At 66.2% G+C, this 11,318-nt stretch overlaps 1 protein-coding gene across 3 annotated transcripts in view; it reads right to left on the bottom strand.

Moving 5' to 3' along the window:
• Window positions 1–629: 629 nt before the first annotated feature.
• Window positions 630–11,318, bottom strand: part of GNAI2 (guanine nucleotide binding protein (G protein), alpha inhibiting activity polypeptide 2) — a 56,328-nt gene continuing 45,639 nt past the window's right edge. For 2 of the 3 annotated variants that reach the window (XM_005865386.2, XM_005865384.2), the window contains exons 2-9: window positions 7,373–7,415; window positions 7,019–7,160; window positions 6,708–6,868; window positions 4,540–4,668; window positions 4,008–4,137; window positions 3,779–3,932; window positions 3,270–3,483; window positions 630–1,558 (exon numbers count right to left, since the gene is read on the bottom strand). In XM_005865386.2, coding sequence (XP_005865448.1) covers window positions 3,293–3,483; window positions 3,779–3,932; window positions 4,008–4,137; window positions 4,540–4,668; window positions 6,708–6,868; window positions 7,019–7,160; window positions 7,373–7,415 — 950 coding nt within the window. In that variant the 3' untranslated portion in view covers window positions 630–1,558; window positions 3,270–3,292. Of the gene's footprint in view, window positions 1,559–2,251; window positions 2,466–2,760; window positions 2,804–3,269; window positions 3,484–3,778; window positions 3,933–4,007; window positions 4,138–4,539; window positions 4,669–6,707; window positions 6,869–7,018; window positions 7,161–7,372; window positions 7,416–11,318 lie in introns of all 3 variants that reach the window. The other variant, XM_014538966.1, reaches the window with a different exon arrangement.

Here is an 11,318-nt window from a genome sequence, read left to right as displayed (position 1 = left end):
CCCAGAGCTGGGGGAGCTGGGCGAGGCTGCTGGCCTGGCCCCCCACAGCCCCCCACGGTCATCAGCCAGTTTCCTCTGCAGCCACAAACGTGCGGGCCTCCCCAGAGCCCCCCGGAAGCGCCCCTTTCCTTGAGCCCTAGTCCCCGTGTAGGTGAAGGGTAGCCACCTGCCCACATCAGGGTTGGAGGGCACCTCTGGGCAGAGGCCCCCACTGTCCCCAACTTTGTCCAGTCCAGCCCCAGGCGCCTCAGTTCTGGGCAGGGCTCTGGGCAACACGTCAGATTGGGAGGCGGGAGGGGGGCGGCCAACCTGGCCTGTGACCACACGGCCCCTGGGCCTCGGGCCTGGGCGCTGAGTCAGTTTCCTTCTACTCCACTCACCGGGCACCTCCTGCTCCATGTCCTTGGAAGTGTGCCCCCTGACCCTCCAGCGAGGCTGGATGCTGCCCCCACCAGGACGCAAAGGTGCTGGGAGGAGAGGGGAGACATACCAAGTGCTGAGTCCTGGGCCTGAGCCGGCAGCCCAGCACCCAGGGCCGCCACCGTGAAGGGGAGGGGGAGGGTGCACACCGTCAGCGTGCCGCCGCAGCCTGGTCTCTGCACCCCAGAAAGAAGGAAGCTGAGCAGTTCTTGGTGTTTTTCTTTCTACATTTTATTATTTCAAACCAGGTGAACAATTCCATAAAACGTGAAAAAAGCAAGGAAGTGTTCAACGCTGAAGGACCCGACCTGGGGGAGGGCACGAGGGGCGTGACCCCTCGGCAGGCAGCGGCGGTTCCTAGGTTAGCGCTAAGGGCTACATGGAGGTTAATGGAGCCGGTGGCCCTGGGACAGGCCTCTGTGAAGCTGGCAGCCCTTGGGCCCGACGGTGTGGGGGCAGGGGGGCCGCACAGGGGCAGCCAGCAGGGCGGGTGTAAACACACAGACACACTCAAGGCACGGCGTCGCTCGAATGGGGCTGGGGGAGCTGGTCAGGATCGGACAGTTTTAAATAGTTTTTCCTCTAAAAAGTTTCTAAGTTTGCGTTTTTTTTTTCCTTTCGTTTTTTTAAAAAGCTACGAGAACGAGCAGTGGACTGTGGTCTCCAGGAATGGTGGCGTCTCACGCGTCTTGTGCTTTTCCTTGGGGCCTCCGAGCGGCTGGGGGTGTGTGTGGGGGGGGCAGGAGGCTCCCTGTAAACATCTGGCCTTGGGCTGGGCCAGGGTCTGGGGCTGGGGCTGGGTGAAGCCGGGGTCCCAGGCTGGAGAAGTGAGTGCCCCTCCAGACACTGGTCTGGATGTGCTCCCCTCCCCCATCACAGAACAAGACAAGGGCCAAATCCAGAACAGACAGATGCCCAGGAAGGGGGTACCCCAGCTGTGCCCAGCACCTGGGACAAGGGCAGGCTTCAGACAGGGAAGCCTGTGGCACCCCCTTCCCCAAGTCTCGGGAGCTGAGGGAGGCAACAGGGGGAGCCAAGAACAGAGAGAGGGGGGAAGCGGTGGGGAGGGCAGGTGGGGGGCGTGGTCCTCTTGCCCCCATCTTCCTCAGGAACTGGGGGAGCAGATTCGGCGGCGGCCCTGAGGTGGGGGCAGGCAGGGCATGGGTCAGGAGGTAGACACTGTGTGACTCCCCCCCCCCACAATGACCTGCTCCTTTCCCACCCACTTGTTACCAGGGACACAGTGGCCACCCAGAAGCCAGTGCCCGTTGCTGGGCTCCTTGGGGGAGGGGGTCTGAGGCTGGCAGAGTCTTCCCGCCTCCCCAGGCCCAGGGGAGCCAGCCCCGCTCAGAACCCTCAAGGTCCCTCAAGGTCGGAGGCAAAGAGGGAGGAGCACAGAGCCGGTCACACTGAGCGGCAGGTGGGGGCCCCAGCGTCCTCCAGGCTGGGCCCAGGGCCTGGTGGTGAGGAAGTGAGTTTTCTCCAAGGAAGGCCGAACAGCCCTTGAGTTCTGTGCCAGCGCACAGCCAGGCACTGCGGCTGTGTGGGCCACCGGGCAGCACAGAGCCCAGCCCGGCCTGTGCCCAGGCTCTGGGTGACCCTCCTGACTCACCAGCCTGCGTGCCCCTTGTCCTCTGCTCTCCTACTGGGCACTCAGCTGGACTCCTGCGTCCCTGCTCTGGGTCAGTGGCCCTGCTCTGTCCCTCCCCAGCTCCCTGCCTGGCCCTGCTCTGTCCCTCCCCAGCTCCCTGCCTGGTCCCGCCCCGGCCCCCCAGCTCCCTGCCTGGTCCCGCCCCGGCCCCCCAGCTCCCTGCCTGGCCCCCGGGCTCACCGTCCTGCCAGGTCGGCTGCCCCTCAGAAGAGGCCGCAGTCCTTCAGGTTGTTCTTGATGATGACGTCAGTGACGGCGTCGAACACGAACTGCACGTTCTTGGTGTCGGTGGCGCAGGTGAAGTGGGTGTAGATCTCCTTGGTGTCCTTGCGCTTGTTCAGGTCCTCGAACTTGCTCTGGATGTAGCCGGCTGCCTCCTCGTACTTGTTGGCCCCTGTGGAGGCAGCACGGTGAGACCGGCCCGTCCCACGTGTCCCCACACGCACACAGGGTGCTCACGTGCACAGGATGAGGGTGTGAGCGCAGACACATCTGTGTGGGAGGAGGATGCCCACGTGCACACGGAAGGGCCCACCCCCAGGGTGGGAAGAAGGGCCCCCACCTGCGGCACAAGTACTTAAGTCCCAAAAGCACCAGCCGGACCAAGGGCCCCACAGTTACCCTTCTGTCCAGCAGGGGGCGCTGCGAGCCAGCGAGTCCCCCCAGTGCTCCGAGGCCCAGCCCCTCACCTGTGTATTCGGGGAAGCAGATGGTCAGGGGGCTGTGAGTGATCTTCTCCTCGAACAGGTCCTTCTTGTTGAGGAAGAGGATGATGGACGACCAGCCTGCGTGCCCCTTGTCCTCTGCTCTCCTACTGGGCACTCAGCTGGACTCCTGCGTCCCTGCTCTGGGTCAGTGGCCCTGCTCTGTCCCTCCCCAGCTCCCTGCCTGGCCCTGCTCTGTCCCTCCCCAGCTCCCTGCCTGGCCCTGCTCTGTCCCTCCCCAGCTCCCTGCCTGGCCCTGCTCTGTCCCTCCCCAGCTCCCTGCCTGGCCCTGCTCTGTCCCTCCCCAGCTCCCTGCCTGGCCCTGCTCTGTCCCTCCCCAGCTCCCTGCCTGGCCCTGCTCTGTCCCTCCCCAGCTCCCTGCCTGGCCCTGCTCTGTCCCTCCCCAGCTCCCTGCCTGGTCCCGCCCCGGCCCCCCAGCTCCCTGCCTGGTCCCGCCCCGGCCCCCCAGCTCCCTGCCTGGCCCCCGGGCTCACCGTCCTGCCAGGTCGGCTGCCCCTCAGAAGAGGCCGCAGTCCTTCAGGTTGTTCTTGATGATGACGTCAGTGACGGCGTCGAACACGAACTGCACGTTCTTGGTGTCGGTGGCGCAGGTGAAGTGGGTGTAGATCTCCTTGGTGTCCTTGCGCTTGTTCAGGTCCTCGAACTTGCTCTGGATGTAGCCGGCTGCCTCCTCGTACTTGTTGGCCCCTGTGGAGGCAGCACGGTGAGACCGGCCCGTCCCACGTGTCCCCACACGCACACAGGGTGCTCACGTGCACAGGATGAGGGTGTGAGCGCAGACACATCTGTGTGGGAGGAGGATGCCCACGTGCACACGGAAGGGCCCACCCCCAGGGTGGGAAGAAGGGCCCCCACCTGCGGCACAAGTACTTAAGTCCCAAAAGCACCAGCCGGACCAAGGGCCCCACAGTTACCCTTCTGTCCAGCAGGGGGCGCTGCGAGCCAGCGAGTCCCCCCAGTGCTCCGAGGCCCAGCCCCTCACCTGTGTATTCGGGGAAGCAGATGGTCAAGGGGCTGTGAGTGATCTTCTCCTCGAACAGGTCCTTCTTGTTGAGGAAGAGGATGATGGACGTGTCCGTGAACCACTTGTTGTTGCAGATGCTGTCGAACAGCTTCATGCTCTCGTGCATGCGGTTCTGGGGGCAGGACAGCGGTCAGCCCAGCCCGCACACACCGCCCCGCCCCCCGCCCCCCGTGGTCTCGGCGCTCACCATCTCCTCATCCTCCGCGAGCACCAGGTCGTAGGCGCTCAGGGCCACGCAGAAGATGATGGCTGTCACGCCCTCGAAGCAGTGGATCCACTTCTTCCGCTCAGACCGCTGGCCGCCCACGTCGAACATCCTGCGGACACAGGGGCACCTTAGCTCCAGAGAAGGGAGGAGCCTCTGGAAGGATCCCGGCTCCATCCCTAGGCCGGCCACTGAGGACAGAGCCTGCTCAGGGTGGGCGGCTACCCTCGCGGCTCCACACTTGTCCACTGTCCCCGACTCTGGGCCAGGGAGTGTGGCCCGGCAGGCTCGGGTGGTCAGCAGGGCAGGCTCGGGGCTGTCGGCAGGGCCGGCTGCGGCCACAGGGGCAGGTCGCAGAGCATGTGAGCTGCTGGCAAGAGCAGGGCTGCCCTCGCTCCCTGCACAGCCAGGAGCAGGTCCTGGAGGGAGGCCCCTCCCTCGTCACCTCCACCTCCGGGCTGGCGGGTCTGCCTCTACACACACACACACACACACACACACACACTGTGCTCACTTGAAGTGCAGGTCCTTGAAGGTGAAGTGTGTCTCCACGATGCCCGTGGTCTTCACCCGGGTCCGCAGCACGTCCTGCTGGGTGGGGATGTAGTCGCTCTGTGCGATGCGCTCCAGGTCGTTCAGGTAGCTGAAGTGGGGGGGTGGAGGGGGGGTCAGTGGGGCCAGCAGGGGCCTCCTGACCTGCATGACACTCGTTGCTCAGATGAGGAAACCTGGACCAGAATCCCTCGGCTCCCACCTGTAGATCAGGCCCGCGAGGGGCAGCTCGGTGCCCGTGGCCAGCCCAGCCCCGCGCCCAGGTCTGAGACAGGCCGGCCTCAGCTGGGGGCCCGGATGCTAGAGCTGCAGGTGCAGGGGTGGGAGGGGACAGATCAGTTCTCCAGCGAGGGATTCGGGATGCTAATCAGTGCAATTATGGCGTCAGCCATAGAGCAACCTGGCGTGTCCTTGGACTTGGACGCGGGGCTGGGCAGGCTGGGCTCCTCGGGGGGGGCATCAACACCACTTGGGGGCCCCAGGGGCTTCATGTTACCAGCTCCCTTATTAGCTCCCATGTCAGCACCAACCCGCCCAGCCAGGCCCTGGTTCCGCCTACAGCCGGCCTCAGTATCCCGCTGAGTCCGGGGCTGGGTCCAGGCCGCCCAGTACCGAAGTTCTGCTCTGGGGGCAGGGCTGCTGGGCCAGCCCTTGGTTCCCACCAGCAGCCTGGCCAGAGGGAAATGACCTCAGAGACACAGAGACAGAACAGAAAAACAGGAAGAGCCGGGGGGACCATGACGCTTGTGCTGTAACCTCCACACCAAGCCCCGCCCCCCGCCAAGCGCCTCCAGTCTGGAGGCCCCTGGGTGGTTCCACCCCCGTCTCTCCTTCCCCAATAGGTGGGCTCTCCCCAGGGCCTCGCGGCCCCAGGGCAGCCCTGGAGGATGGCTGCGGAGAGAGGGGGTGTCTCAACCCACTCCCCACCCTCAGTGGAGGCATAAACCTGCCGGGAGAGCAGGGCCGCGTTCACTGCTGAATCCCCCCCAGAACAGCGCTGTGCACACAGCAGGCTGGACAGGAAGGAGAAGGGAACGGGGAGGAGTGGGAAGTGGCCTGGCAGGCGGCTCTCGCCCGCCCCCCTGGAGGCCTGGGCACAGAGGTGGCAATGACTGACGGCCCACAGCTCTGCTGAGCCTGTGCCGGTGGAAGGGCAGCGCGGAGGCCCCGAGGCCCGTGTTTGGCTGAGACTGTAGCTTGGGGGGCGGAGGGGGGGGCGCTCACCGGGGGTTCAGACCTCTGCGAGGGCAGGGGCTGTCCACATAATGGGCAGGGAACGCCTCCCACCCCCTCCTGGGCTCCGGGCGGGACGGGCTCTGGGCGGCATGGTGTGTGCAGGCCAGGAGGAGGCGGGCACAGGGTCGGCAGCCTATCTGGGTGGCACCGTCCAGAGCCTGTGGGTGTCGCCCACAGCCCTGCAGCCTCAGCCCTGGCCGCCAGCCTGTCTGTCCTACTCCCCACGGGGCACTCAGCGCCCTGCGCCAGGCGTGGCACGTGCAGGTACTTCAGGAAAGGCGGTTAGGGCGTCCTGTGGGCTGGTCTCCCTCCGGGACTCCTGGGATCCCGTGACTCCCCAGCTGGTCCTGAGCTCAGCCAAGGCCAGCAAGGCTGAGGGCTCAAGCCCTGGGCTGCACCTCACCCATGTCATCTCCCACACCCTGCCTCCCTCCTGGCTCTCTGCCCAGCCAGCCTGAACTTCCCCTGTGACCAAGGCACAGTCAGCACTTTACCACCCGGGAGCTGGCACAGGCTGTGCCCATTCCCCCCAAGTCCAGGGCAGACTCCCTGAGGCACCCCTCTCTGGCCTGCCCCCGCGGCTGCCACCACACTGACACCTAGGTTGTCACTGCTTGGGAGCTTGTCTGCTCCACTCACCCGTGTCCCTGAAGCCTTGCCCAGGACCTGGCACAGAGCAGGTGGCAGCAAACGGGTCTTTAGAACGACTGTGTGTGAGGACAGATGAGCCGCCGGTGGCCCGCAGGGGATGGGCTCTGTAAGCCCCTGCCTGGCCCTCCTCCTGGCCTGGACATACCATGCCTCCTGCCCCAAGCCAGACCCCGCAAGGCCTCGGCTGACAGTCCCGGCCTCTGAGGGCAACCCCGCCCACCCCGCCCTGCCGGGCGCACTCACTAGGCAGCGGAGTCGTTGAGCTGGTACTCCCGGGAGCGGCTGAAGCAGGCCTGCACGCCGTGGTCGGCCCAGAGCCTCCGGATAACGCTGGACAGGTCCTCGGGGAGCACGCCCTGCTCCTCGGCCGTGCAGGACAGCGCAAACAGCTGCCTGGCGTCGTCCTGGGGACCGCAGGGCGGTCAGCAGTCGCAGGGAGCACCCTACCCCACCTGATAAGGGCGGGAGGCCCCGGGGATAGGGCCGAGGCTGGGTACCCTCATGACGGGCCCTGAGGCCTCTGGGAGGCGGGAGGGGTGGGGGAGCCCACGTACCGCACGGGAAGGGTCGGCGAAGTCAATCTGCAGGTTGCCCATGGCTTTGACGATGGCCATGATGGACTGGATGGTGTTGCTGTAGACGACCGCCCGGTACTGCCGGCATTCCTCCTCGGAGTAGCCGTCCTCGTGGATGATCCTGGCAGCCAGGGGGCGGGGTTAATGGCCACAGGCCACAGAGAGCGCACGACCACCTGGGGGGCTGGGGCCTGCAGGGACCCACTTCAGAGAGGACGGAACTGCCCCCACCACCCGGGTTCTGAGGACGGATGGCTGCCTCTGGGAGCGCCCTGAGCCGGGCCCAGGAGAGGGGAGACCAAGGCGGGGAGGCCGTCCGCACACAGCACTCACTTCATCTGCTTGACGATGGTGCTCTTCCCAGACTCCCCAGCACCTGGAACGGAGGGCACACACGTGAGGGCGCAGGTCAGGGAGCCGCCAGCCGCGGGCTCCATGGGGCACCAAGGGCCCAGCCACCTGCAGCCCTGGAGGCCGCGCTCACCCTCCCACCAACTGCACAGGTGAGATGGAGGCAGGCGGGCAGCAGAGCCAGCGGGGCTGCGGCTGGCAGGGCCATGTGGTCAAGGTGACTGAGACACTTGCGCCCTGTAGTGGACTCTCCCCAGACTCGGTCTCCCACAGCCACAGGCAGGCTGGCTCCCACACACTGAGCCCGGGCAGCGCTGGCAGGGAGTGGCCTCCTCCCACACCCGGTGTAGCTGCCAAGGGCCCTGGATGGGCACGGCGTCATGCTCTTGTCTCCAGACATGGCCCAGGGCCAAGCCCTCTGCCTGCGGAGCCCAGGTCGGCCCTGAGCAGATGGAGACCGGGACCTGGGGGCCGGGCGGTGTAACACTCGCACACACGCAGGCACGCACCCACCCCGTGCTGACTCACTGTGCTCCCTGGCCCGGCACACCCACCCCGTGTCTCCCCTGGGCCAGAGGTGAGGGGCCTGTGGCAGCTCTCCTGTAACTGCCACAGCGGCCCAGAAAAGTAAAGTCTGGTCCCAAGAGCGTGGGCCAGGGTTCAGAAGCCCAGTCCTTCTACAATTAGGCTCAGACCCTGTGGGATGATGCCCTGGGAGATAAAAACAGCCAATTCCCAGGTTTCCTCCCAGACACAGAGCCAGGTCTAGAGGGCGCAGCCCAGGAGCCTGCATTTCCCAGGGAAGGGTGATGACCAGGGGACGGAGGGGCGGGGACAGGGCCTCCCCTCCCTCCCCTTCTCCCCCTGAGCTCCAGGCGGCAGGCACCTCGGCTGGACCCGGTTCACCCTCCGGCCTTTGCCCACGGAGTTCTCCTTGCTGGGTGCCCCTGCCCCGTGCCCCACCGACATGTGTCCCAACCCTCCTGACCACTGCGGCAGGTCCATCCCTCTGAGCAGCTCCGCAGGTGAGTGGGCAGGTCACACGCAGGGACTCTGGCCCTCGGGGTCAGTAAAGACGCCTCAGAGGATGGCGTGGCTGACACACACACTAACACGAGCAATAGCCCGGCCGTGTGGCTCAGGGGTTGAGCGTCGGCCTACGAGCCAGGAGGTCATGGTTGGATTCCTGGTCAGGGTACATGGCCGGGTTGCGGGCTTGATCCCCAGTGTGGGGCGTGCAGGAGACAGCCAATCAATGATTGTCTCTCATCATTGATGTTTCTATCTCTCTCTCCGAAGTCAATAAAATATATTAAAAAGAGTAACAGCAATAATGACAACAGCAAAGCATGAATAGCGCCCTCTCCGGGAAATGCCACTCCAGGCCCATCACGTCCGCTAAGTAACCGCACCTGTTCTGTCCTCAGCCCCTGACAGTGAGGAAGCAGAGAGGCTGCTGTGCCGGGGCTGCAGGCCCCGGTGGCCCGTCTGTCCGACCTCCGCAGGGCCCTCCAGGCAGCAGCAGAGCCACGTATGGCCAGAAGCCGAGGCGCAGCTGTGGCCCTGGGTGTGTTCCCAACCCAGCGGCCCTCCGAGAGGGGTCTGGGCTCCCCTCACAGGCGCCACCAGCTGCCTGGCATCATGGACAGAGGAGCACGGGGGGTGGCAGGTGTGTGTGGGGGGCAGTGAGGCCCCAGTCCCGGTGTCCAGGGGCGTGGGCTGTGGTCAGATGGCAGCACCCTTCACCGCACCGCAGAGCGGCCAGGACCGCTGCCCGCACACCCACCTGCTGACTGACCGGCCTAGTGACTGCGTGAGCGTCCCTCCTGCCCAGGCACTGTCCCGCGGAGCAGGTGGGAGGGGGCACATCCCGGGCGGAGGGACCAGGAGCCACAGAGTCGGAGTCTCGGCCAGGACTGGGGCCTCGCGGGGCCGCGGAGGCCAAGGATGTGCAGTGATGGGTCAGAGCAACACGCCATGCCCACCCCGGCGAACTGACACTCAGAGCGACAGCTCTCCGCACAGGGGACCGAGGTCCGGGTGAGGGTTGTCGCTTCCTGTGTAACTTTGCGACCCCTGTCACCTGAGTCACCAGTGTCCCTGGCTGGCCCGGGGACCACTCTCTTGGTAAATGGTGTGGGCAAGGCATCGACCTTGCCTGGCGACGGGGATGACAGCACAAACTCGCTTTGCATCTGATTTTCCTGGCGGGGCAGACTGGCAGGCACCACGGGGCGGACAGCACCCAGGCAAGCGGGCTGGAGCCAGGGTGCTTGCTCCTTGCCCCGGCAGCCGAGGGCCCACTTCCTGTCCCCGGGGAGCCTGTCTCCCCTGCCCTCACATCCTAAGAGTGAGGAGGGCACTCTGCCCAGGGCAGGGCTCGCTGCAGAAAGACTGCCACTTCACAGGGGGGCATCCAAGGTCCCGGAGCCCCACCCCTGGCCTTAGGTGGGAAGGAGAGAGTGGTAGGACAAAGCGAGGTGCTGGCGGCCGGGCAGGAAGCAGGGGGACCCGGGGACAGAATCAGGGGCAGGAGCGGCTAGGGCAGGTCAGGGGGCCAGGGGCAGAGGGGTGGGACCACAGCACGACGCTGGTGGGATGGGTGGGACGAGGACCCTGGCTCTCGGGGACCCGCCGGCCTCACTCTTCACCCCTCCAGCGGCCCCCTTCCATCGCGGCCTGCAGTGCTGCCACCATATAAGCCGGCACTTGGCTCAGAGTCTGCTTGCACCTCGCTGATCCCGGGCACCCAGCCCCCCAGCCGTGCACCTTCCCCTCAGAGGAGGGGGCTTCCCTCGCGGGCTCCAGCTTGCTGCCCAGGTGCCGGGAGGGGCCTCCACGGGAGGTGGCAGGAGTGTCCCGCCCAGAGAGGGCCCTCCATGCAGGCTCCTGCTCAGAAGGCCCCATGCAGAGGCCCCGCAGAGCTGGGGCGGCCAGAAGTGTTCCCACGGCCACGCCTCCTCTCAGCCTTGCCCAGGGCGGGCGCAGCTGCTGGGCCCCGGGAGGCGGCAGTAATTGCCCTGATGTGCCGGCCCCAGCGGCTGCTCTGCTGGAACATCTGCTTCCACTCCGAGCGCGGCCCCCACGGAGAAGGAGCAGATGGGGGAGGAGGCAGCACCAGGCCACCTGCCCGGACCAGGCCACAGGCCTCTGCAGCAGGCGCTCGGCCACCAGTCCAGCTGCATGACCCCCAGCCCAGCATCAGGTCACTGCTGCCTGTCCATCTCCGACCCTCTACCTCCTGGACCAGGCTCTGCCCTGCTGGGAGGCCCTGACACGCCACTGTCCTCTCTGGCCTCAGTTTCCCCTCTACAGACACTGCCCAGCCTTGAATGGCCAGCCCGCTCATCTCTCACTTTCAGATCTTCGCCCAGAGGGGGACCCAGACCTGTGCCCGCCCTGGTGCCCATCCTGGTCTTCCCTGAGGCCTCAGAGCTGAGCCCCTCCAGCCCGGTCCTGGCACCCTTCCCTCCTCCCAGGAGAGGCTGAGGGTTAACACACAGCTCTCAGCGCCCGGCGCCAGGGGAGAACCGAGATAAAAGTTATTAGCGGCGTTTTCTACCCTTGGGAAGACCGCAGGTTTCCCCAACGCTCTCGCAAGAGCACTGCAGCCCAGTGACCCCGCGGTGAGGCCATTCCAGCCACAACCTGCGGCGCAGCGGCCGGCCGGCTGGAGGGAGCCTCGGAGGCTTTCAGAGAGGCTGTGGCGGGCGAGGCGCTGACTCAGCAGGGGGTCCTGCCGGGACTTGTGTTAGTCGGAGCCACGCACTCTACTGGCCCTTTGCTCCGAGTCCCCACTTCCCTCCACACAGCGGCTCCTTCCCTCCCTGGGCACTCACAGCGGACACGTCCTGGCCTCCCCGGCTCAGAAGGCCGGGCGGCTCCTGGGCTGGTGGGCTCCCTGCGCACGTGGCCTGGGGGAGGGGCC

This window comes from Myotis brandtii, unplaced genomic scaffold (assembly GCF_000412655.1).
Source record: "Myotis brandtii unplaced genomic scaffold, ASM41265v1 scaffold207, whole genome shotgun sequence".
NCBI lineage: Eukaryota > Metazoa > Chordata > Mammalia > Chiroptera > Vespertilionidae > Myotis > Myotis brandtii.
This window is presented reverse-complemented; position numbering and strand designations above follow the sequence as displayed.